The sequence below is a fragment of the Pteropus alecto genome, unplaced genomic scaffold (genome assembly GCF_000325575.1).
Source record: "Pteropus alecto unplaced genomic scaffold, ASM32557v1 scaffold68, whole genome shotgun sequence".
Lineage (NCBI taxonomy): Eukaryota > Metazoa > Chordata > Mammalia > Chiroptera > Pteropodidae > Pteropus > Pteropus alecto.
In genome coordinates, this window is record NW_006441386.1 from 8,619,110 (window position 1) to 8,645,069 (window position 25,960).

A 25,960-nucleotide genomic window follows, 5' to 3' on the forward strand; every position below is an offset into this window, starting at 1 on the left:
CATGGCTCAGCCCCCACCCACTTTCTGGCTCTGGAAGTCTGACTTGCTGAGGCATGTGTGTGCGTGCTGCTGTGTGTGTGTACGTGTGTGAGAGGGCTCAGGAACAATTGAGCAAACCCAAACTGCCTTGGTCCAAGGACTTTCCCTGATTTTGCTGCCCTCTGCCTGTGTCCTTCTTTCATTGAATATTATGCTATCCTGACCCCTGGCAGTGCCAGATGGCCCCAGATGCCCAGTGTTTGAGATCACCTTCCCTAGTGCTCAGCTTGGGGAAGAACAGTTCACATTTCCTCCTTTTCCTTTGGAGAAATGGTTCACCACAAGTAATAAAAGAAGCTAACAATCCTGTGGACTTTTGTCTGCCAGCACTGTCTACCCCATGTGCCGAGCAACCTGAGAAGAATGCCCCTCCCTCCTCTTGGCCACATCCCAGCAGCCACAGGGCACGGAGCGTGCCATGTGATTGTCTGGGTTTTGACTGTTTAGGACATGAACCTGGCAAAGGACTCCCTCCTGTCTTTCCTTCTTCCCTTCCGAGTGTTGGATGATGCATGGCTGACTCCCCCGTGTGTCCAGACTATTTAGGTGCCCCTGAGGGCTCTCTTTTGTGTCAACAGCCCTGTCTGGCAGGGGTTTGAGGTGTGCTAGGTGAGTGGTGGAGGCTGAAAGGGACCAGAGGTTACTGTGGTAAAGTCTTGCCAAGGAATTAAGAGCTCAATGTGTAAGTTTCATTTCTCTGAGCTGCCAGCTGTGACTGGGGAGAATTAAACCTTATCCTTTTCCTCCAGATGCAGACACATGGAGGACTGGAGCAGTGGGAGTAGGGATAGAAGTGAGGACATCAATTCCTGGCGGGTTTGTGGGTATGCTCTTAGGGCATTGGTTAAAAATGGAAGAGTGACCCAAGAATTCTATAGAGGGTAGAAATTGCCTCTAGGGACTGGACTAGTACATTTGGGGGCCTGGTGGGGCCAGGTACCCTTGGCTGTGTGACCTGGATGTTGTGGACAACATCCAGGGGCTGGGTGCCAAGAGGTCTTGCACTTGACCTGAGGGTCCACACACTGTCATGATTTGTGCAGGTGGTGGTGTTCAACTGGGAAGTATCCATGGAGACAGCTGATAGCAGATTCACAGGAAGTTAAAGTGGGTGTAAGCGTCAGGATATTTGTTTTGGATTTTTTCAGTAAACGGATACCAAGGGCAACCACAGCTGGATGGCTTTTCCAAGTTTACTCTGCTTCTGTCTTTGTTTTCTCCGTTGCCTCTGGGAGTCAGGTGGGGATGTAGGGTGGCAGGGAAAAAGGGGCAACCTTGGTTGGAAGGTTAGGATTGCTGACCAGTGTTACAGGACTGTTCCCATTTAGCTGGTTCTTGTTGATAACTTTTCTTTTTCTTAGTTGTGGTTTGGAGTCCCTGAAAGAGTAATTAGCCATGAGGTGGAAGCAGTTATCCCTGACCTCTCTTGGGTGGAGAAGACAGAAGTCCAGCCCCCCACTCATCTTCTACCTCCAGAAATGCCCCTAGTGCCTCGCCTTCCACCCTTGGGGGTAAAAGGGAGACAGGGACCTGGGAGTCTGGACTGGGAGTCCCAAGTCCCAAGTTGGAAGAGCAGAGGATCGAGACATTGCCTGAATCAGCTCCTTTGAGGCACTTCACTGCCCAGTCTCTCCAGTCACTTCAGTTAAGCCTCCTTACCTTGCTCCCTCTGTTATTCCAGGAGCCCTTGTCCCTTGCCTTGCCAGGCCTCAGGCATAAAAGCCCCTGCTGTTTTCTGTGGATGGCCTGGGACCTGCCAAGGCAGCGACCAACTCTGTCCCCACTCTTGGACCTGATGGATAATCCTGATGCCCTTCTAGAAAAGACATTTCGTTCTCAGGCACAGGAGCCTGGGGAGAGGGGAGAGGCAGGGCAGCTTTGTGTACTATTGGGGAAGGAGCGGGCACTATACTTTGGAAACAGAAAGGGTAGACTAACTAAGGGGTCTTTCCCCCAACTTGAAGGGACTTGTAGGCATCTGGTGGATGCATATTAGAAACTGAGGCAAAGCCTGGATCCCATGCTAGAGTTTCTGATGAACTGAGGACACTAGATGATCAAGCAAGAGTTTCTGATGAACTGAGGACCTAAACCCAGACTTGACCTTGATCCCTGCCAGTTGTCTCTGTAAAATGGCCTTGCCTCCACCTTGAATGACTTCTGGAGACCTTCCACAAATCAGTGTGCTACCCGACCACCCACTGCCCCTCAGGAGACCTCCTTGCAATGCCTTTCTCAGAATCAAGCCTGACTCAAGTGGCTGTCACTTTCTCTCCTTTCCCTGAACCCCAAAATAACAGCCTCAACCCAATTACCAATTTCAAACCTTGACTCTTTTGTAAGGGGTCAAATGGACAGAGTGAGAAAAGTCCCTGGTGTTGAAATAGCTGGATCTCTGATTCCCGGAGAGTCAGAGATAAGAGAGTGAGTTACAGGGTTGTGGATTTCTGGGGGAAGTTCCAGTTCCAGCCAACTGAGAAAGATGTTTTCATCTGCCCCTCATCAGGTAACTAGACCAGACTCACATTTTCCATGACTGTCCTCCTCCACCCCCCATACCCCACAAGCCCAGGTTCAGTTTGGGCGTTGGGGGCCACTGGTCTCAACCTCTAACCCTTCACCTTTTTCCCTCCAGCTGCCTTCTTGCTTGATCTTGGCTCTTCCCCTCTGCTCCTCTGTCACTCTCCCAACACCAGCCACCCTTCCTCTTTTTCACTTTCTCTTTCTTGATCTCTTCTCTTCAACCCGCCATCTACCAGGTTATTTCCCATCCTTTCCTCCTCAAGTCTTGGCCATATGAGCTCTCTTCCCCTTTTCCCACTCTCTCTTTTCTGCTCTCTATGACTCAATTTCTTTTTCCCTCTCCTCTCCTCTTCCAGAATCCCTTTTACAGTCAAATGTTCTGTTCCAAGCCTTCCTGTGGGAAGGAGCGTGCTGCCTGCTATCAGTTACACAGGCTCCCTGGAATGTTGGAGCCGGCCTCCTGATTCTTGGTGATTTCACTGGGAGAGCTGGGGGTGAGAAAAGGACAGGGTCCTTCTAACTCACAGCACTATTTCTGGCCTGGTTGCTCTCCAAACAACACAACACCAAAAATAGCCTGTGTTTGGTCTGGGCTTACTCTGCCCCTTTCATAGGAGTGAGCTTGGGTAAGGCCTGTGTGTCTCAGCCTCTTAAGATCATGGCCATGGGAGAGCCTGACAGAAATGGGTCTGCCTTGGCCTATCCAAGGTCCTTCCTCACCCTGATGCCATGCCTTACTTACCTTTCTTCTGCCTCCATAACCTCTCCCCTTTTCATCTTCTCCAACCCCCATCAGCCATCTCTCTTTAAACTCCCATAACACTAAAACCTGCCTCCCTCCAACGTAGCCCCTGCTTTCCACAGTTGCTTTTTTCTCCATTTATATCTAGTTTCAGGGGCAGGGAGGGCTCTAAGAACTACTTAATCAGGTCCTCTGAATCTGCAGCTGTGGGCCCTGAGGTCCCGAGAGGCTGGATTTGAGGCCACATAGTGGGGGAACAGTGCTCACTGGTGCAGACAGACCCAGCCTAGTCACAGGTCTGGCACTTAGCTGGTTGTGTGTCTTTAGGCAAAACTTCCATGACCCTCAGTTTTCTTATTTGTAGATGAGTATGTAAATAGGGATTTATAGATAGGTAGATAATGACTTCCATCCTTCAAGGTTGTTGTGAGGAGTAAACAAAGTATTGCCTGTCAATGTCTAACATATTCTGGGCTCTCACTAAGCGGCAGCCACTCTTGGTCGGGGCAGAGCCAGGATAGGAACCTGGACAGCTTGAGCTGTTAATTTGGTACAACACAAGCTCCTTGTTTTAGGCATTCTCTTTTACTTCCTTCAGCAATTAGTGGAGTGGATTAAATGCCTGAGAAGTGGATTAGCTGGTTATTTGAGAGAATGGCTGCCAGCCTCTCTTGTCCATTTCAGGCCAGAACTTTCTGCTTCAACCCCAGTCCTGACATGCTCCCACTGGCCAACTTTGCAGGTTTTAGATCACAAGAAGATTTTCCTTTCTGGTGGAAGGGTCACAGGGGAACCCCCACTGACATTTGACACATGTCCTGACTCCTTCAGCATACCAGAAAGTTGGCGGTGGGCTTGTTTTACCAACAAGTAGAAATAGAGCTGAGCTTGGCCTGCTCTTCGAGTGTTAGTTCTCTTGACCTGTTCTCTGCCACCCTGTCTTCTATCTCTTGTCGATTCCCCTATAACACCCTGTAACACTTTAACCACTTTTATGTACATCTCCTTGTCTTACAGTCATTTCTGTACTCATCCTTAAACTTACTGTGGCCATTGCCATGTCTTAGTTATCCTTATTTCCAAGAGAGAGGTAAGAGGGCAATATCCTTTGGTGGGGGTTGGGGGTGGGGGGGAGGCTCTCATAATGTCAGCGTTCAGTAAGCACCAGAGACTTACAGACCTCCTCCCCAACCCCAGGCAAGAATGAGCCTCCTCTCTTGGGGTAAAGAGACAGAGGGAGTGAATGGGGCCCAGTATAGCCACAAGGGGAAGTTTGGGGTGGGGAAGGGTGGAGTGTATGGTTTCTGGGGTCAGTAAGACCACAGAGCCTGATGGTGTCAGTCAGAATGTGGCAATGCAGGCCTCAGGGCACCCGGAGGCCACCCTGCTCGGATTCTGTCTTTTATTTCACTTCTCTTCACCTATGTCTCTGATTCCAACTCTGTTTCACTTCTCTCGTGTTTATCAGAACTTGTTCCTCATTCTCTACATTCCTGAATCTCCTTTTATAACTTCGTTTTATTTTACCCTGGCTGTTATGTGAATCTTGGTTTCCCTGAAATGGCAAAATATTTATTGATAATTAACACTCAGTGGTGTGATTCAGAGAAATATAAACTTCTTTCTGCCCTGAACATAGACACACTTACTGAGACAGAAGAGTATGTCCATGCAATAATTAGATAAAAACGTAAAACTGTATGCTACATTGTAAGACTTAGGTTATCAGGGTGTAGGCAGAGGGAAGTCTTCCCGGAGGAAGAGGGACTAATGCTGAGTTAGGAGGAAGAGTCAGGGTGGTCTCAGCAGAGAAGCATAGGGCAATATGGAGGAGGTTGGTGGGGGAGGCACAGAGCCCAGGAGGGGAAGGGATTAAAAAAGGCACTCCTATCCTCTCTCCACCTGTCTTCATCTCTAGGGAGAAATCTCTCCCCTTTTGCCTGAAGCATCCCATTTCCATCTTGCTCTCTTCATGGGTTTTCATGTTACGGGTCTCTGTGCTTTCTCTATTCTCTTCTCGTCTCCTTGAAATGCGTATTCTCGTTCTCGTCTGGATCCTGACTCTGGACACAACCAGTGTACTGGACTGGGCAGATGCCCAGAAAGACAATGACCCTGAGTCAGTGGAAGACCTGTGGGAGGACTGTGAGTGGTGGAGGTCCCAGGGATGAAGCAGCCTGGTGATGCAGCTCAGATGGAATTTGTCACTGGAGAGCCAGGGACTGTTTCTTCTTCCTTACTTCCTCACCATAAGGAAGCAGGCCCTCTCTGCATGTCTCTTCATCTGAATCACCCTGACCTACCTCAGCTGGCTTGGCTGGCGGTAACACAGTTGGGCTGCTGGCTTGCTGTGATCTACTGTACCCCTCATGTAGTTTTAGGCTGTAAGGGCTGGGGAGATTGGGTATAAGGTGTGAGAGAAAGGGAACAGGAGGACCTTAGCCTGGTAAGGGAGGTCATGGGGACAGCTGTCTTCCCTCATCCTCCAACATAGCTGTTCCTGGAGCAGCTTCTTTGGGGATTCTTCTGGGCTGGGTTTGATGTGACATTCAGAGATGTAGAGGGTGGGCACTGTCTCGTCTTCAAGGAACTTACACTGTAGTCACTGTCCTAAGCAGACCCTCTACCCCCAGAGGCCACATGTAAGGACTTTCCCAACTCTGCCCACTCCCACTTCCTCATCTCCTGTTTCCTGTGTCTACTCCTTCCTCCAGAGGACCCAGATCCTCCTTGTCGCTGCCTTCGGCCCCTTGGATCCCCACTACTGCCTCCTTCTCCTGACCTCAGAGAGCCCACTCTGATTAGGAAAGGCAGCCCAAGGAGACCCACCTCCGCGGAAGATTGCCTTTCCCTTCCTGCCAAATATTCAATCATACCTGCTTGCTGAGCTGGATGGGTTTGCTCTCAACACAGGATCCTCTGATGGTCATCCCTGTGACCAGACAGTCCTGGCTCCAGTTATCAGGGTGGCTGGTAACAGTGAGCAAATCACTTTACCTTCCTAGAGCCTCAGTCTCCTCAGACAGATGCCATGGGTCTGATTAAGAGGTTTACTGTAGAAAGAGGCAGACGTAGCCTGAAGACTAGCAGGAAACTCTGGGCGACTTCCTTTATAACCCTGAGCCTCAGCTTTCTCTCTTCTGCAAAATGAGGAAAATGATGCTATGTCCATAGCAATGTTAGGATTTCAAAGGATAGCATGAATGACATGAACAACTGTATGTATCTATAGAAAGAGAGTGATCAGAAATTTCAGCTGACTTAAAAAAATTTTTTTTTCCTTATGTGTTTTCTCTTGAGCCCCTTGGTTTCCTGAGGGTAGAGATAGGGACTCCTGTCCTAGAGAAGGGTTAGCTAATCAGGTCATCAGGTAAAGAACCCCAGGCACTCATCAGATGGGGCTGGGTAGGGTCCGCACGGGGGCAAGAAAGGCCATCATGGGCTTTGGCTCATGTGGTACTGTGGATGCCTGGCAAAAGCTTTATCACCGTGTTAAAACTTTGAACTAAAGCAGATGCTCAAGTCTAGCAATGCCTGCTGCCTCTCCTGTTCCCAGGACCCAGAATTATAGCATGTCCTCCTCCTGAGTCCTTTGCTTGAGAGGGGGGCTTGCTGTGCCCCCCTCCCCCCTCAATCTGTGTCAGGAGCTAATAAGGATGTATGAGTAAAGGCTGATGCAGGCAGAAGGAGTAACTGTTAATCACATCGCAGTTCTGCCTTGGGGGGCTACTGGGAGAGGGGGCCGGGGCTTTTGGGGTGAAGGAAGCTGAGGTGGCAGATATGAGACAGTTCACACCTGACAAAGGGCTCTGGGGCTGGAAGGGCAGGCTGACCTGGGGTGCATTTAATAATCCAGAAATGAGACTTGGACTCTCTCCTGGAGCTGGCATGTGGGCTAGGGCCTCATACAAGAGAGGGGAGCCAACCCCCTTCATACTTGCCCCTTTCCCCACCTTGCTCAAACCCACAGAAAGCGCCATGGGCAGGGGAGTTGGCACAGGGTGAGCAGTCCTGCCCACCATCCCTTGCCCTATGACCACATTAGAGAATGGCCTCAATCTTGGCTTCTCTGTCTGGGCTCCTTGCTTTCCTTAGCACCAAGTTGGTCTTGTACAAATCTAGGAAGAAATTGATTGAGGGGTGTGAAGTCCAAAGTTGTGGGGTGTGTCCCCATTCGAGTGGAACTTCCTCATTGTCCACCCTGGGCTGGCTCTCTGAGCTCACACTGCCCCACTGCGCATACTGCAGGCCCCACAGAGAAGGCCCCAAGGCTCTGACCAAAGAGGAACATTAGCTTCCCACTTCCTGCTTCTACCCTTTGCTGTCCTCAGCCCCTGTCTCTCCATGAATAGTCAAGGTCCTGGCTGGTGGCCAGCACTGTCTGGACAGGAGGAAACCGGGATGTGAGGAATGGCAGTGGTGGCAATGGTAGGAGTTACACAGAACACTGAGTCCTCAAGAGCAGAAATTCCACCGGAAAGAAAACAATGCTCGGGGAGAGGTCACCGTCCAGGGAGTAAGCGGGCAAGGAGAAGGACAGGGCCTTCCTGCCTCAAGCAGATAAACAACCCTAGCTTGGGGAAACTCCATCGTGAACTATCTTCCAGATATGAACACTTCAGGGTGGGAGGAGCCAGTGGCAAGGTGGGGGTCTAGGCACCACTTGGGAACAACTGGGAGAAATGGTCCCATGCACCCTTTCTGGCCTCCTTAGGCAGATGAGCTTGTAGGAGGGAAAAACAGGGTCTTCTTCTGCCAAGTTCAGGAGGATCATAGGGAGGCTAAGGGCAGAACGAAAGGAACATCTGGCAAAGAAGTCTAGCTATGCTGAGGCTGGTACAGCCACAGCCCCCAGATGGCCAGTTGGCTGCCAAAAAACAAGTAAGACAACTCTAGGTTCTAGGACAAGATTTTCAGAAGCTGTAGCCTGTGGGAGCCAGGTCAGAGTAGAGGCCTGCCCAGGGTCCCCCACTATGCCTGGTGCCAGAGGGAAAGTTCTTTTCCCTTTCAGTGTCCAGAAGAAGTCTCCATCTGGAAGGGATAGAAAGAAACACCCTGACAGGGCTGCAGTGCCCCTAGGATCCCTTCCAGCCTCCCATGCTGGTAATACTGGAGGAAGGATGGATGCCGAGCATCTGAAAACCCGTGCTGGGCAGTCTGGATCTGTGCTGCCCCTGTTAATATAACTTATTTAGGCAATTTTTGATCTCCAAATCCGCTGCCAGACAAGGAATGAATTCCAACTCAGGCCTTAACGATTTACTGTTTTAAACCCTCTCAAGTCATGCTCACTTTAGAATTGTGACATTCTGTGCCTTGCTCCCGTGGTTTTCAGCCCAAGTGCACACTAGACTCACGCAAAAGCTTTTGAAAAATCCTGAAACTCGGGCCCGCCTCTAATGACTTGAATCTTGAATTGGAATTCTGGGATACTGGTTTGATTTTGTTTTAACTAGCTCTTCTGAGATTAGGTAGGTCCTTAGACCAGTTGAGCAAGCGTTGTGGACTTTCAAGCACCTGCCTGTCATGGGGCTGCTATTGGAGTCAGGGATTCTCTTATCACACTAGGAGTCTACCTGACTGGCTGAGACTGGCCAGTGGTTCCCTGAGGCCTTGAGCTTGGGTCACCTGCTGACAAGGAGCTACAGTCTCTGAAGGTGGGTGGAGGAGGAGGACATGCCCAGCTGCCTTTTGACCCATTTGCTCAATGAACAGTTTTTGTGCACAGTTCATGTCTGTGGGCTGGTTTTCTGCTGACCTTGGACTTCAGGCAGGGCTCTGAGTTGGTTAGAAAAGGTATAGAGGAACTGTTTTCACCTTCAGGGTGGGAGGAGCCAGAACATGCCTTGAATGCCTCGAAAGAGCTACTGGCGAAATGCTCAGGAAGGCTCCCTGTGGGAGCTGGCCCTTGAGAGAGACCTGGAAGAATGATGGTCTTACCAAAATTATCATCTGCAAACATTCCTGGAGAGCTGCTTTCATTGTGTTTTTTGCCAGTGGGGCATGTAGAGATGCTGGGCTAGAGATAATGGCTTTGGCCCTGGAGGGACTTCGGGCCCTGTTCCAGAAAAAAGACAGAGGTTTATAAGGATAAGAAGTTCCAAAGAAGGTTGTGCCAAATGCCTCTTGAGTGACACATGAGATCAGGCATCCAGCCAAGGAATGTCTGAGGCATGAGTCAGGTGGAGAAAAGTCTAGAGACCTGGCTTTTGGGATGGGGCAGAGGGGTGTGGGGGTGACAGAGGGGGAGGACGTGTCAGCCTGGAGAAGCAGAGTGGTGTAGGGAGAAGTCATGTGGGGAGAAAGGCCTGGAAATTCAGAACACTGAAAGGCAGGCCCAGGGATTTACTCTGTGTGTGGGAGCCTGGAGGAGCTTCCTAGCTCATCACGCATTTGCCTGGACCTGCTCTCTTAGTCAGTCCCTGTGCCGGGTGCTCCTGCCCTTGCAGTTCGGGGGCGGTGATGAGATCCCCGTTATTCACAGCCTGAACCGACAGCTGGCTCCCTCGGGCCCACTCCCTCTTTCCTAGGGTGCAGCCTGGCCTGCCAGCTCACCACCCTATAGGGCTAGCCTCAGATCCAGACAGCCTTGGTGGTGCCAGGGTCAGCAGGAGCTCCCTCCCGCTGAGTCCTCAGCCCTGTCAAAGGATCAGGCAGTTTCAGAAAGCAGAAGGGCAGTTGTCTTATTTCCAAGGTGTAGTTCCTGCGGAAGGGACACCAGTGGCTTTGGAGTCTTGGAAATTTGGGAGCCCCCTTCTCATTCTGAGCTTCTACTTTAGACTAGTACTAATGGAGACCATTCTGTTTTGGCAGCGTCTAGTGTTTGGTCCCTTAACTAAACTCCCAGAATGGGCTCAGGGGACATTTGTCTTCAAGTCCTCATTCTTTTGGAAACTGGCATGCCAAATTCCATTTGGTTCTTGTTTGCTGGTGGTGGTAGCTTACTTAGGGAAATGGGGGTGGAGGTGGGAGGCAGCAGCTGAGCCAAGATGGAAAGCCCCTGACTCGGGAACTCCCTGTTATTACTTCTGAAAAATCTCAAGGGGCTTGGAGGTGAGGAGAAGAGGTCGTTGTGTCTAGCACTCCAGACTGGTTTCCAAGCTGAATCAGGCATGTGATCAGCACAGCAGGTGGAAGGCCTAGACCTGCCCCTCCTGGTCTGGGCGGGAGTCTTCCTGCCCTCCCTCTCTGACAGGGCTTTCCTGTCTGGCTGACTGTCCGTGGGACAAAAGTGTGTGTTTGTGTATGTGTTTGAGGGGAGTGGATCAAGATGCCACTGGTTTCTCGACAAACCCAGTTTATGTGTGAGAAGATCAGCAGAAGCAGTGTGAGTGAAAGAGTGAACTTCCCATATGAACTGGGAAGGCGTTCATATGGGACTGGGGTCTTGATCTGGCATATCTGTCCTTCCTCCAGCTACACTAATTTGATTTTTGGTTTTCCAGCCCATCTCTTGCCCTTGGAATATGCCACCTCCCCTGCTTTTCTTATGTCAATCAGCTGTTCGCAGAGCTTCACAGGGTGGCTTAGATTCTACCTTTCCGCCAAAGCCTTCCCAGACTCCTTTAGGGCCCCCTAAGCTGTCTCTTCTCTGAATTTGAACACTCTCACAATCAGACCCACACAGTCAGACACACCGTTTAATCCTGGATTGTCTTTTGACTGTTCATTTTGTTTTCCCTGTGGGTTGTATGCCATTTAGGAGTGGGAGCTGTTTGGGTCTACATTTTCCTCCTGTGTCCTCTAATACTGCCCCACATGGGTGGGACTCAGGCCTGATAGCTATGTGCCTTGAAGTTAACATCACCTTCTGAGAATTCAATTAAGAAGAAACTCAGTTTAGGAGAGGATATCAGCCTTCTGCAGAAATTACCTAGGAGATTGTGACTATCTCAAATCCAATTAAGGAGACCTGGGTGAAACTTCAGAGGGAAAGTTAAGTTTGTGATTGCATTTTATCGAAGCGACTGCATCGTCTTCTGCCTGAGGGAAAACATAGGGGAAATGCTAACACAAGGGAAATCTCTTTCTCTTTATAAAGGGGGCATCCTGGAAGACCCAACTTGGTGCTGTGCCGGAGAGTTGGTGCCCTATCCTGGAAACATCAGGGGCTGGGCTACGCAACAGGTGTGTCATGAGGTGGCATGGATGCCTCAGGCTGTCATCCAGCCATGAGATCATCCAAGGCCCTGGCCTTGTTCTGATTCCACACTTGATAATTACATTCTGAGGTCCCCAGGAGAGTTGTGTCCTTGTGCCTGGGGACTGTGGCTCTGTAAATTACTAAGCTGGCATTTTGGTTTAGTACACTATTGTTTGTGTGTCCAGTTCATGTTAGGCCATCCTGAGATTGATTTGTCCATGGCATGCACATGTAGTCAAGAACCAGATGCCGGGCTGTGATGAAGCACCACAAAAAAGCCACCTCATCTGAGTGACCAGCCACCTTCCCCAGCTGGCCAAGTCATCCCCTCACACTTTCATACTTGCTGTTTGCATTGGTTACTTAAAGGCAGGGTCTAATAAATACTTTCTGCATGGTGGACTGATTGATTGGTACACAGGGCAGAGGGAAACAGCCCAACCCAGGTGTCTAGTCTCCAGAAGGCATGGGGAGAAGGCTCATGGTCTTAGGGGCAAGGGGAGGAATGAAAGAGTAGATGTTGACTGAACTCTCCAATGTTGAATGAACTCTCCAAGCACTAACTGAGTACATATACATTCTTTATCTCATTTATTCATCACAGAAGCCTGTGGTGTATCTTACTGTATCCATTTTACAGATGAGGAACAGAGGTTCAGAGAGGTTAAGTAACATATGCAGAAGTCACCTGGTGAGTGAGTGGTGGAGCTGATATTAAATGCAGCTCTCCTCACCCTGAATCCCTTTCTTAGGGATGTTGAGTTGGGAGGAGGAAGGACCCAAGAGGGAAGGCACATATACCTTCTTTTTCTTTTTCTTTTTCTTTTCTTTTTTTTGCATTTGTCACCAAGAATTTTGATTTATTTTATTTTTAACATTATATATATGTGACCAGAAGGGAAGGGGGAGGGGGAAATATATATATAATAATATATAAATAAATATATAAATAAATATATATATATTTCCAATAAAAGAGAATTCCAGAGAGGTTCTTCCTAGTAATATTCCTGAAAGTAGTATCCTATAATCTAGATTTCTTTTGACCATTGGAATTTCCCAATAAATCTGCCTTAAGGAAAAAGAGGAAAGTTGGAATTCGCATATGTCTGGCTGCTGTGACCCTTCAAGTATTAACTAATGTTTCAGCTGGTATATATTTCCCCCTCCCCCTTCCCTTCTGGTCACATATGCCTTCTGTGTTAGAAAAGGGGCTTCTGAGTGGAGAGATGGATAGGGCATGGAGGCCCTCCTGGAGAGTGCTCTGCTCCTAGCCCATGCCCAGCATTTGCCCTTCGGGGACAGACTTGTCAGCTGGGGTCCTTGGCTTAGGATTAAATGGTAGGAAATGAGCTTTAGGGAAATTCCAGTCTTTATTCTTCAATGAGGTGAAGGCTGGCATGATGCCCTGCCTAAGAGCACCCTTATAGCATGTCTCCCACCCCCATGTGCTTACAGATCACAGAGATACTCCCCTCATCTAAACAGCAGGACAGATGCCCAGCCCTAGCCACGGGCAGAAACCCTGTGAGTGAGGTGTGGCACTGCTTCTCCGACATCTGGGCACAGATTCTCCCTGACAAACCCCAATCCAGCTTCCGCCTCTCCTGACGACACACTTACAGCTGTTGCTCAAACATCCTAGTTTCCTTGTCTGCCTCTCTCACTGCCTCCCCAAGCTCTTGGATGGAGACATGTGGCACTGTGTGTCCTGAGCATGGACATGTGTGCCTTGAGTCTCTGCAGCCCTCCCTGTGCTCCTGATGTTCTTGGGTCTCCATTCTTTTCTCCAGGGATCGTGTAGGAGCAAATGCCTGGAGAGATGTCAGCACCAGCTATTGCCAGCCTGAGACCACCTCTTCACCACTCCCTGGCCAGGCGCTGCACATGAGGCCTTATGGGGAAGACATACCCACGTCATCTTTGTGATAATACTTTTTTTTTTTTTTTTATCTCCCTTCCTACCAACTTCCCGCATAACCCTATTCTACCCTCCAAAAAATATCTCTGCCCTGAAACACAGCAGCTCTTCAGCTGGAAAGACTTTTCCTGGCAGGAAGACTTTGGAAGCCTGGGGGCCGAGAAGGGGATTGGGTAGCCTGGGCCTGGCCCTCCTTCCCTGGTCCTACTGAGCCAGCCTGGCAAGGAGACAGTGTCTTGAAGCTCTCGTGCTTTGCTGTGGGCAGGGCCCTTCCTATGTTCTAGCTCAGCTCCAGGCAGCAAGAAACCCACATAAAAGTGATCTGGGGAGTTCAGCCTTCCCCCGGTTTGGGCCTGGCAGCCCCCCACGCAGTCTATAGGGTGGCAAGGAGAGAATGGCATGGCTTCTGCCTGGCTCTGCAAGGCCCAGGCAAGGAGAACCAGGCCCTGGCTCCCGGATCTTCTCTGCCCCCAGGCCTCCAAAATTCTCTCACCAGGAAACATCTTTCCAGATGAGGAGAAGCTGCACTTGGGGGCAGAGGTACCTTTTGGGAGTTTAATGGGTCATGTGGAAAGTTGGTGGGGAGGAAGATAAAGAAAAACATCAACCAACAAAGATGACGTGGGGTGTGGCTTCCTCAGAAGGCCTCATGGGCAGTGCCTAGGCAGGGAGTTATGAAGAGCTGGCCCCAGGCATTGACAACTGGTGCTGACCTCTGTCCAGCCACTTGCCCAGCTCCTGGCAATCTTGTTCATGTTACATAATCTCTCTAACCTCACCTTCCTCACCTTTAAACCAGGGATAATAGTAGTATCTGCCTCTTAGAACTGTTGAGTGCACTGATTGACATGATACATGGAAAGTACATAGCAGGTAGAAAGGGGCCTGGCTCAGACTAAATGCTCAACAGATACCACTTACTCACTCATTCATTTATTCACTCCTTCATTTAATGTGTACTTTTTCCTAAGCACTATTCTAAGGGTGTATGAAAACAGGCCAAGTATTCTGTCCTTCTGGGGCTTGCATTCTACCTAGGGCTGATAATAAGGGAGGGAGCAAGTAACAAACAGCGTAAATAATTAAATGAAATAGTATGTTAGAAGCTTAAAGTGTTATGGAAAAGAGAAAAAGTACAGCAGAGTGAGATTATTACCTTTTTTTTCCAGAATTTGGGTAACTTCACTCTTATTCATGTCTCCCTTCTAAGGAAAAGGATTAACCTCTTTGCCTCAGGCCGCACTGGTGACAGAGCTGCCAACTCCTCCCAAAGCTGTGTCCGACAGGAACAACGGTGACTAGGTTTTAGCACAGATTCACTCATTTGTTCCTTCAACCAACAGATATTTATGGAACACCTGATTATGGAACGCTCAACGTGAATCAGAAGTTCTTGTCCTGAAGGGTTTTGGAGGTGAGGAAAGAGCTGCGTGTGAATGATCTAAGTGAGAAAGTGATCAGGCCTCCGAGAAGGCCAGGCAGGTGCTGGTACAGAGAAGCAGGCAGTGTGTGCCCTGCATGTTGACCCACAGGGCCGGCCCCGCCCTGGACTCGGGGCTATTCCACCACAGCTTGCTCTGGCTATTTTCTTCTGGTAAGTTAGTAGACTGTCCCTAACTTAGTGTCACAGGGAAGGAAAATATGCATTGTTATTTCCTAGGGGACAGAGATATTTTCTGGGTTGGCCTTTGAGCAAAATCAAGACCTGAGATTCCCATCCCACCCTACCCATCCAGCAACGGAGACAAATGCTGTGACCATCTGTCCAGTCGTGTGCCCAGCCTATGACATGTCCACCCCTACAGCATGGCCTCTGCTGCCCTTATTTAAAGGCCAATCTGACCCTGGCAGAGCAGTGAGGGGGAGAGAGGCCCATATTGTCTACAGATATGGCATCTTGCTGCAGACTCCAGGGCTGTGGGAAAAGAAGATGGCCCTGACAGCTCTTTGGGGCTGCGATTTCTTGAATGCGAAGGAGGAGAGACCCAGGTCTGAGGGAGGAGACTTGGCCATATGGCTAGGAAACCAAGGCCGTGTGTGTTTCTGACCACAGAAGCAGACGTTTCGCCTTGGGGTTTGGAGCTGGGAACAGGCCGTTCTCCCCACAGTCACCACTCACATGGACCAAGGCGATCCCTCCTGTGCTCGGCCCCCTCAGCTGCTGAGTCATGCTCCCTGGGGTTCGCAAAGGCGCCGCTCCAAAGCCAGGCTGAGTCATTAGATGATGAATTGTGGAATTCTTATTCAGGCTGTCACCACAGCAGCAGTGGGCTCTGATCCCCCACCCCCTGTTCCCCCACCAAGCCTCTCAAAATATTCTCTCCTCGCTTGTCATTTATTTTTCATCTTGGGGTGGGGGAGCCCTGACGGTAAGCACGAGACAGCAGTGGCATGCATGAGGCTATCTCTGAGCTTCCCTTCCTGTGTCTGGATTCTGGGCCTATTATAGGGATCGGAGCCTGGTCTGTTAGCTCAGGAAAGAATTTCAGATCTCATTTTGTTTAAATCTCTCATCCACAAATGAGGAAACAGAGACACAGGCTGAGGACTTAGAGCTGACTGGAAGGGCAGCTTTGGAGTCAGAATCTAAATCTACTTACCATGCTCAAGCTTCATCAGGCCATGGTGTTCTTCTCTGTCAAATAATGTTAATGTTTCTACTTTGTAGGGGTTAAGGCTGCTGGAAGTCAGGGGTGAGAAGCACAGGGAGGTGGGGACTCAATAGCTGCTATCTGATCTGTATTTGATGGAGAGCCAGAGGCTGTGCAAATTAGAAATAAGGACCTGAGATCTTTCCTCTTCCTGCTCAAGACACTCAGGAGGGGCAGGAGGTCCTGGAGGTGCTTTGGAGATAGATCAGAGGGGCTAGGCTGGGCCAATAGGCAGAAATTCCTATAGCGCAGATATCTTCCAGTCTTGCAGGGACTACTGTGAGCTCACAGATGCAGCATGCTAGAAGGTGTCCATAGATGTTCACTTGGTTCCCCCAAACCAGAAAACAAACAAAGACCAGTGGTAGGCACAGCACCGTGACCTGGGCTCCTCATCCACACAGTCATAGCCCACCTGAGTGTGCATGCGTGCAGTCCTGCCATGCCAGATCACCTGCTGGCTCCTACCAAGGGTTAGCCTGGAAGGTATGCATCACTGCCCAGAGGACCCCTCTGTCTTATAAGCAGGAGTGGCCCAGGACAAAGATGGGACCACAGATGGTGACTATACTAGTCACTCTGCTCCTGCAGGGTCCCCAAGGCCTCCATGTGGGCATCTTTGGAGCTACAGCAGGGGTGAGCATAATATCTTGTTCCCTCTGGGCCTGGGTGTTGACAGTCCCCCACACCCATGAATAACCTGAGAAAAAGTTCAAATTTTTAAAAGGAATTTATTAAGAAACAGAAGAAAGATATAAAGTACACAATCAAAGAAATGAAAGCGTTTACAGCACAGATTTTTCAGCCCATTGCAACGAAGAGAAATCTGCTGGGCTGACACCATGGGACCGAGGCCCCAATTCTGTTTCAACCCTGTCTCTCTTGGCTGCTAAGCCAGCCAGTTCAAACTTTCTCTGGAGATAAATCAGGCCACCTTCTAAAACTTCTCAAAACCTACTTCCTGATTGCCTCTTGTATACAGGCCCTTCTCTATTTGGTTCCAAAGATTCCTCACCTGGGGCTTCAGGTGAGGTCCAGCCTTACCCTGATGCACCTTCACTACTTCTCCAACCAAAGGCATCTGTGGTCCCTTGAAGATCTATTTTTGCTTTTATCCTGATCCATTTAATTACACTAGATTCATGAACTAGCTGGGTAGGCTGGTTCTGTTTCCTCTGGTCAAGTTACCAATCCTCCTAAGCCTGCATCGGAACTTGGTCACTCTCTTGCTAGGAACATCTTTCTGAGTGCTCTCTCTGGCAGCTTTCTGCCCCAGCTAGGCCAAGACCACATTCTCCCCAAAACAGAACTCTGTGCCCCTGTCCAAACTCCTGCTTACCTTATGGGATAGCTCTAGTTTCCAGACGACCTGCCAAAGAGAGATGGTCGAACACCTTGATGGTCACTCACCTCTGAACCCTACCCAGCTCAGGTCACCAACCTCACCAGTTTTCTTGGAAGATTTCCAACTTCTCCCTTGGGCTTCTTGCCCCTGTGGAATTTTACCTCTGTAGATTTGTTATATGACATGGCTTTATAGACACAGTAATAATAAGACTAGTAAAAGGAGAGCTATTCACTCCCAAATTATATTTTCCCTAAATTATCAAGAGATTTGATCACTCTCACCATTTTGAACTTCTTCTAAAAGTCTATGGTTATCAATTCTTCATTAGTACCTTCTGATTCTCAGCTGGCTTTTAAGAATAGCGCTGAGTCTTAGCGATCTGGCCATTGGTCCCTTCAGTTCCTACAGTCTCAGTTGTGTCTTAGCATATGGCTTCTTCAGATAACTTCTGGAATGCAAAATAAAACAGCCTTCTCCAAAGGAGAAGACGGTAACAGCTCTACCCAGACATTCTTGAGCTTTTACCTCACAATACGTGCATATAACATCCCATTCAAGCTTACACTGATGGAAGAATATTAGGTTAGTATGAGTCAGTTGAACTTTTCCCCCAACCAATACCTCAGATTTGAGCTTATGATATACAGAATACAAAATACTTCTCTATGCTTCTCACCCAGTCCTCACAGCAACCCTGTGAAGTGGGCATGGCGGATATCGTTATCCCCATTTTACTGATGTAGAAACTGAAGTTCAAAGAGATTAGAGAGCTAGACCAAGATCACACAGCTATTTAATGGAAGAGCCAGCACTCGACCCAGGTCTCTTCTTCCTCAATCACTTTTTAGGTGCTAAGAATATGAAAGAGGTTTTCTACTCCCTTTTTCCCTACCCAGATGAACAGCACTCTCCTTCCACCCGTACAGCAGGGGTGAGCATAATATCTTGTTCCCTCTGGGCCTGGGTGTTGACAGTCCCCCACACCCATGAACAACCTGAGAAAAAGTTCAACGTGCACAACCTAGAAAGTTCCAAACAGGAAAAAGAACGATTAATCAAGTGAATTGTCATAGTCCAGTGGGAGGTGGGGGATGGTAGTTGTATCTTTCACAGTGTTCCTGATTTCTTAAGATCTGTAGTTAATCAAGAACCCTTTCTCTCAGTGCTGAGTGGCGCTTTCTGCGGGATTCATTAGGCTTCTCGGGTCACAGTTACAGTGCTGGGGATTTTACCTCTAAATTAGCTCAAGACTATACTTCCCATTTGTTTCATATGTTGCCAGTGTTCTGTGCCTTTCCATCCCTACCCCTTAATGAGGAAAATTTTGTATTTCTGTCAGTCTTCCAATGCCTGGCTTCCCAGGATGCTCACAGCTTCCTAGGAAGCCACATGGCTCCTGTATGTCTGGAAGGTCTGTGGGATTCTCTCCTTGCATCCAGGCAACATTTCCTTTCTGAAGGTCTATTTTCCTGCTTTCCCTCCGGGGTGAGCCACATGGCTGGAGCCATATCACCAGTCGGGACCGCAGCATATGGTTTCTGTGCAGCTTTACAGGGCTATTGTTCCAAGCCAAAGGTATATGATCCCCAAGATCCTCCTCCGCACACATAAGCAGGACACCTCAATCTCATCTCTTTTGTGACTGGATGCTGCACCACCCCCTGAGAAGCATATGGTGGACTGTGTCCACAGTGCCCCCTACTGGAGATTTTTCCATAAGCCAAGGTTTTGGACAACTTGGTTGGCATTTAAGGTGGCAAATTTCTGGAGGATTAGCACCATCCCATTCCTTTTCTAGGCATTAATTCATTTCACACACGTTTACTGAGCACCAACTATGAGCCATCACTGTGTTAACTCTGTAGATAGAACTGCAAAGAAGACAGACCTCACCAATGCAACTCATCCTATACTAGTTGGTTCCTTAGAACCACCACTTGGTTTCCAGTTGGTCTGAGTTAGTTGGTGAACTCAACAAGACCTTCCCCTCCACTGTGATCCCATCACCCAAGGAGACTACCTGACCTCCTCTGCAGACCTTCCCAGGGTGAGTTCCTTCATCAGTCACTAGACAGGCCCCTGCTCTGACAGCCAGCCCTTCCTCCCTGTCATGCCCCAGCTAACTGGTACTCTCCCCCGGACTCCTGCCCCTCCTATAACAGGACAGTCTCATTTGTGCTGAGTGACACATTCACTTGCAAATCCAGTAGCTATTCTCGAATATCGTTTATAGAACTGTGTTTCTTAAAAGTAAGTATTCACGCATAAATGTTACTTAATGGATAATAATAACTGAAGTAGAAATGTGCATATATGAATAACAGCACAAAATAACTCAAAAAGAATCCAATCTCCCAAATCACTAATTACTTACATATTTTGAAACCTGTTTCTACTCAGTAATGATTCGGACATACTTTCACTTGTTGCTATCATTATGTGATCATAATTCCAAATTCTCTCTCTCTCTTTTTTTTTTTTTTGCTTATGATTGCATCATATAACATCATATTTTTAAAAATAGTTTTCATAGTTGCCATACGTGAAGGCAGTAGCTCATTGTCCTAATAGACCACAATCTGCTTAGCTGTCCCCACAGCTGAGCAGTTTACAGTCAATGACTATAATTTATAGGGTGGCCACAGATATCTCTGTGCAAATACTGTTTTTCTTTTGAGTTATTTTCTCAGAATGTATTCCCCAAAGTGAGATAACTGAGTATCATAGTCTTTTTTTTTTTTTTTAAACCCTTGACAAGTATTGCCAAATTGCCTTCCAGGAAGCATCATTTTATAGTACCAGGAGTCTATTTCAACCATGACATTTTTTAAATGTATTTTTGCTGCATGCAAGTGGTTGACTTTTTGTTTAATCTTTTTGTTTACTAGTCCTGGCCTGTGTGCATTTCCTCCTGAGTATACAGCCTATTTGGTCCTTTAACCAAGTAAGATCTCTTGGCTCAGCTCTTACTCAGATCAATTCTACGTATGTATTTTTCTCATCTGATTGGTTTTCTTTTAATCTTCATTATTCTTTGCTGCATATACATTTCAAATTTTTATATGATTGAATTGGACTACTTGACATTGATAATTTCCTCTATCACTTCAATTATCAAGCAGTAACCTCCCCAGAAAAAGATTTTCTTTTTTCCCACCCTGTGCTTTCCGTCTGGACTTGTCCAAAATCCTTCTGGTTCCCATGAACATTCCATTGTCCATGATTCCTACATTAAGATTCTCTTAGGTCATTTCCCGACAGCCCCTGGCTAAATATGTCTACTTCAGCTCCACCCCTGCCATGGCCTGTGCAAAGGACCAGTGGTTGTGGCTCACCTCCGACTAGACCCTTCCCTCAGGTTTTCACTCCTCCACCGTCCCAGCCCCACTGACAACTTCTCAGTCTTTCTGGCTGGTTTGTCTCCCCAATCCCACACCTGACCTCCAGGGTTGGGTTTTTCCTAGCAGTAGTGGCCTACTGAAGGACAAATTCCTTCACCCCTTAGTTCCGCCAAATGAAGGCCAAAATTTCTCAAAAGGAATTTTGCTGGAAAACTAAGGGGAAACTAAAAATAGTCTCCAGAAAATGTAACGATATCAACACAGAAGAAATTTTACATCCTTTATAGTTCTTGGCTTGGTGGTAGCAGGGGGACCTGAGGGTCCCCCTTCTCATACTCAGAACCCTGTGTATTAGATTGCAACCCTATCAGATTCAATGTCCTAGCAGCACATTTTCTTTACAGACTTTGAGGTAATCACCGCTTTGCCTCAACTGGCATCAGTATACTTGGTCCCCCATGAAGCCCACCCCTTTCTGCACTGAGGGACGCCATTATAGGAGAAGCCTCTACTTACTGGCTATAGATGGTGGCAGATGCCATTACCTGCCATTCGAAATCCCAGGCCTCTTTTGACCTGTCTTGTTTCTGTTCCAGTCTGAGGGGAGCCAGTTCTCAGCTCTTCCGGAAGGCATGCGCCTGACAAACTCTTCTGCCCACCTCCCTAAGACTCTCGCTGGGCTCCTCCACCAGGAATGGTTTTGAAGAATACAAATCAAGACAAGCTTACAAATCTTAGAAACTTAAACTATAACAACAGTGGCAGAGGGGGTGGTGGTGATGGGGTAGGGCAGTCACCCACAAAAAGCAAGAGGCACATTTGACTCCCATCACCCTGTCAACCCTCCTCCTCTGTTTCTGAGAGCTATGGTCATGCTACCACGCTTGGTCCCTATCCCTGCACATCCAAAGAGGGGTTGGCAGTGTGGCACTTCGCATTGGAAGGTTGCTAATATCTGTCCTCTGGGAAAATGCTCTCAGCCATTATAACCCATGGCAGCCCTGCCTCCCTCCTCCCTCCCACTCCCTCCCTAGTCCCACCTAGTTCCATCCCAGTCCCAGCCCTTTAACTGTCGGGAGAGCGAACCCGAAAGATGTGGATGGTCCCGTTACTGAGTGACACAACCAGGTACCTGCCGTCTACCATGGTGGTCACCCGGGGCTTTTCCAGGCCATGATAGGCTGTCAGGAAGTCTCCAAGCAGTGACCCCTTTGGGTCTAGGATCACCACCTTGTTGACCTCTCGAAGGGTCAGAAAGATGTAGCCCTTCTTATCCACAGATACAGAGCCTGGCTGGCAGCCATGCAGGCCTGGTCCCCCATACTCTCCAATCACTTGACCCAGCCCATCACAGACCACCACACTATTCTGTTGCCAATCTGACCCCACAAAATTGCCCTGGGGGCTAGTGGTCAGAAACACCAGTGCTCGCAGGCCCCGGCTGGCCTTGCCCCCAGGGATAAACCGGGTAGCCAGGCTGCCTTCCATATTGTACACCTCTACGTGGCCTGACACGCTGACAGCCACCCGGTCACCACTTGGCATTGCAGCCACAGCGTGGCTGGCTTGGGAGAGGCTCAGAGCCCGGCGCCACTGCACCTCACCATCAGGGCTGATGAGATAGAGCCGAGCGCCAGCTGAGAAGGCCACTGCACCCTGCAGGGCGGCCACGCTACATGGGGAGCAGCCCTCGGGGACAGGCACGGCTCCCTTGTAGTCACCATTGAGAGAGAAACGTTTCAGAGCCCTGTTCTGCTCGTCTGCTACCAGGATTTCCCGGGGGCCAAAGGGACAGAGCCCAGTGATCCGGGGAGACCGCTTGTCTCCAGGCATCCGCGTGGGGAAACTGCAGGAAAATATGGGCCTGGGGAGGAGGCCAGAGCCCTCCAGGTTTGGCCCAGGTGCTGGGCTGGGCTCCCGGGAAATTGACTTGAGCCTGCCTTTGAACTTCCTCTTCTTGTTGGATCTGCCACCCCTTGGGGTCTGGACTCCTCCATCTTCTTGGGGAGTCTGGGATCTGTCTTCTTTTGGGGTTTGGGCTCTCTCCACCTTTGGAGTCTGGGCTCCATCTTCCTGGGGTAGCTGGGCTCTGTCCTCCTTTGGGGTCTGGGCTCCATCCCTACTCTGGGGCTGGACTCCACCTTGTCTCTCTGTCTTGGCTCCATCCTCCCTCTGGCCCAGGTTTTCTTCACCTCCCTGGTTTCCAGCTCCATCTTTCTCACTGTCCTTCTGGGGCTGCTGCTTCTCAAAGGAGAGCCATAGCAGGTGACAGTTCTTGTCCAGGAGCCCAGGATGGAGCTCCAGCTGGGGCAGCAGACAGGGGGGTAGTCCAGGCATCCAAGGACAACCCTGCAGCTGCCGGAGTCTCTGGGCAATCGCCCCCTCCAGCGAGAGTATCTCGGCCTCACGACCCAGGCTGAGCACCCTACGAGCAAAGGCAGCCGCTGCCCTGGCCACTTGCTCCCGGCCCTCTAGCTCCCCCAGCCTATCCCGAGCAGCCTCCTCGGCAGCCTCCACGTGAGCCCGGAGCTGCCCCAGCACTTCCTTCTTCTGGGCCAGGAGGGCCCGGAGGACTCCCTCAGCGGCCTCCTCCACCTGCGTCCCTACCTTGGCTGCATGCTCCCGCAGCCGGGCCAAGGCTTCCTTTTCCACCATTCGGGCAGCCTCTAGCTCAGCCAGGTTCTTATCTACGCCTGCTAGTAGCTCTTCAAGGCCTGGCCTCCGGGCACGTACAGCTTCAGCCAGAGGCAAGCAGGGGTGGTCCAGGTGGGGGTCCAGGCGGCACTCACGGCACAGCAGCTGGGAGCAGGGCTGGCACAGGAAGCGCAGGGCCTCCCCCGGGTGCTGGGGACACTGGGCCGCCTGGCGCTCCCGGGCCTCCTCGTCATACCACCCTGCCCTGTAGCCCACCAGGTCCACCACTCGATGGGTGTGAGTCTGCCGGGTGCAGCGGTGTCCGTCGGCACAGGCCTGGCACAAGTCATCAGCACAGTCCAGGCACCGGGCTGTGGCTGGCCCCCCGGCACTCGCACCCCCCATCAGAGGGCACAGTGCACAGGCAGGCTTCCCCGCACGCAGGTCTCCACCTGCCCGGGCCCTCACCAAATCCAGGAGCCCGTTGACAAAGAAGTTGGTCTTGAAGGCAGCCACACCTGCTGGTGGCACGGGCACATTCTCTCGGCACTCAGGGCATCGGAGGTGGCCGCCCTCAGCCAGCTGGGCCAGGCAGTCCTGGCAGTAGGTGTGCAGGCAGGGCAAGGTTTTGGGCACCCGCAGCTGCTCTAGGCAGATTTTGCAGGCCAGGAAGTCGCTGCTCAGGGCCTCCAGCAGGGAGGGTGAGGATCCCTGGGACACCATGCTGCAAATGAGGGGTGAAGGTCAGAGAGCAGAGGGCACTTCCACAGTCCCTCCAGCCTGCCCTCCTGCCTCTCCCATTCTCCTCAAGCCCCATTTGATCCAGAGTCTCACCTGAAGGGCCAGGAATTTTCTTCTGGTCTTCTGGGGCCTCTGGCCACTTGCTTTTGAGCTAGGGAGCTGCCCTCCTCCTTGCATACATTCAGCAAATGTGAAAAGTCGGTGCTGCTTGAGTGTGTCAAGAGATGCAAGAAATGACAAGACCAAGAAGCCCCTGGCCTCAGAGAGCTAATAGTGTAATGATTAGTGCCCTCATGCGACAGGCCTTGTGGCAAATGTGGTCCAAGCCCCTGTGTGAATAGGTCCTGGGGGTCCTGCTGGGGCAGGGGTGTGTTGTGATGGGGATACAACAAAGGATCCAGGTGGGCAGAGTCGTCTTAACTCCTGGCAGTTGGGGCAGTATAGGGGCCCCAATTTCCCCGGCCCGTACACCTGTCTTCTTCTAGACCCCGAGAGCAGCATCTGAGAGCTGCCCTGACTTTCTTGAAATGGGTTCTGGAGCAGGCAGCAGAAAGGCTAAAGGGAAGGGACTGCCCTGCCCTGTCCTTCCAGCTGCTTGAACTTGGGGTCACTATAGCCTTTGCTTCAACTTCTAGAGCCTTTTTCTTGCAGCCTTTCCTGTTGCAAGAGGCCCCTTGCTCTCCTAGAAACCTTTAAGGGTCTGCGTCGTGTGAGGTTCGTCTGTAAATCCCCCCAGCTCCCAACACAGTGGCTATGAAACACTTGATGAAGGGATTTGGGGAATTTTCCTCAAACTTCCGGAAAGTGGGGGCTAGGAGGAGAGCTCAGAGTGGGAGGGAGTCTTTCCCAGCGAAGCCTCAGACTTCCCCATGGGGTGAGGTGGGGGTTGCTCCTGCACAGCCTCCCCTCTCCTCCTGCCTTCCGGGTCTCTCTCTCCACCTCCCCCCTCCCTTCCTCTTCCTCCCGCGCTCTGTCTCCCTTCCCCCACTCCTTCCAGCTCTTCCTTTAGTTGCCCTCCCTGTCCCCCTCCTTACCTGGCCTGAGCTGACCTTGGGCTCCAGGACCGGGAGTGGGGGGCCAAGGCCTGGAAGCCGCTGTTGCCCAGTGCGTGAAAGAGAAACAAAACTGAAACTAATTATACTTGTGCAACTTCCGTCTCAGCTCCGGGACAACGACTTGCACAGCCTCAGGCCCCGCCTTCTTCCCCACCCCAGCCTGGACCTCTTCCTGGGGGGGCCCCCATCCCAGCAGGGAATGGCTTCCTCCAGCAGACTCCAGGGTCGCCTGTCAGTTCTGGCCTCAGGACTTGTTCAGCCAGCTAAGTGTGTTTGTCGCCAATGCAGGGAACTGCCTGAGGATGCAGTTCTGAGATCATCTGTGATTCAGAGCCCAGTCCTCAGGCCAGGTTTCCAGTGCTTGCAGCTTATCTGCGAACCTAGTCCTAGGTGAGGCCTTTTGGTGCCTGTAACCCTTTGCTGAGCTACTGGAGAGGCTGTGGGAATCAGATAAGGGGCCTCCTTCTGAGGTCAGCAAAGGCTTCCAGAAGGAGGCCCCCCTTGAGATGAATTTGAAGCGTGAGCAGGGTTTGGGAGATAGATGGAGAAGAACGCAGGGAAGAGTGTTCTGGGAATCAGGAACGTCAAGTATATAGGCACAGACGAATGAAATGCCACAACTCTCCTAGGTGGCTCCAAGTAACTTAGGATGCTTTGTGGGAAGGGGACATGTGAGTGGTTGCAGACGGGGCTATAGAGAGAGGCAGCATGGACAAATCAAAAAGGGCCTTATGTGCTACATGAAGGAATCTGAGTTTTATCCAAAAAGCCATAAGAAATCACTGAAGGATATTTTCCTCAACATCTTTTGAAATTTGGAAG

The 25,960-nt window shown here is 50.2% G+C and overlaps 1 protein-coding gene across 4 annotated transcripts; it reads right to left on the reverse strand.

Annotated features, from left to right (window-relative positions):
- Nucleotides 1–16,730: 16,730 nt before the first annotated feature.
- Nucleotides 16,731–25,260, reverse strand: TRIM56 (tripartite motif containing 56). 4 transcript variants are annotated; one of them, XM_006918594.3, is made up of 3 exons: nucleotides 25,118–25,249; nucleotides 24,177–24,287; nucleotides 16,731–24,066 (listed from the first exon to the last, which is right to left on the reverse strand). In XM_006918594.3, the coding sequence occupies exon 3, from the start codon at nucleotides 24,063–24,065 to the stop codon at nucleotides 21,774–21,776; it is 2,292 nt and encodes a 763-aa protein (XP_006918656.1). In that variant the 5' UTR covers nucleotide 24,066; nucleotides 24,177–24,287; nucleotides 25,118–25,249; the 3' UTR covers nucleotides 16,731–21,773. The 4 variants fall into 4 exon arrangements, with proteins under 4 accessions (XP_006918656.1, XP_024907288.1, XP_024907287.1 ...); XM_025051520.1 differs by having other exon boundaries at nucleotides 24,177–24,290; nucleotides 25,118–25,238; XM_025051519.1 differs by lacking the exon at nucleotides 24,177–24,287 and having other exon boundaries at nucleotides 25,118–25,260.
- Between the last annotated feature and the right edge of the window lie 700 nt (nucleotides 25,261–25,960).

What these genes read in the sequence shown, in the direction of transcription:
- TRIM56 (XM_025051519.1), bottom strand. Translation starts at nt 24,065, where the DNA reads ATGGTGTCCCAGGGATCCTCACCCTCCCTGCTGGAGGCCCTGAGCAGC.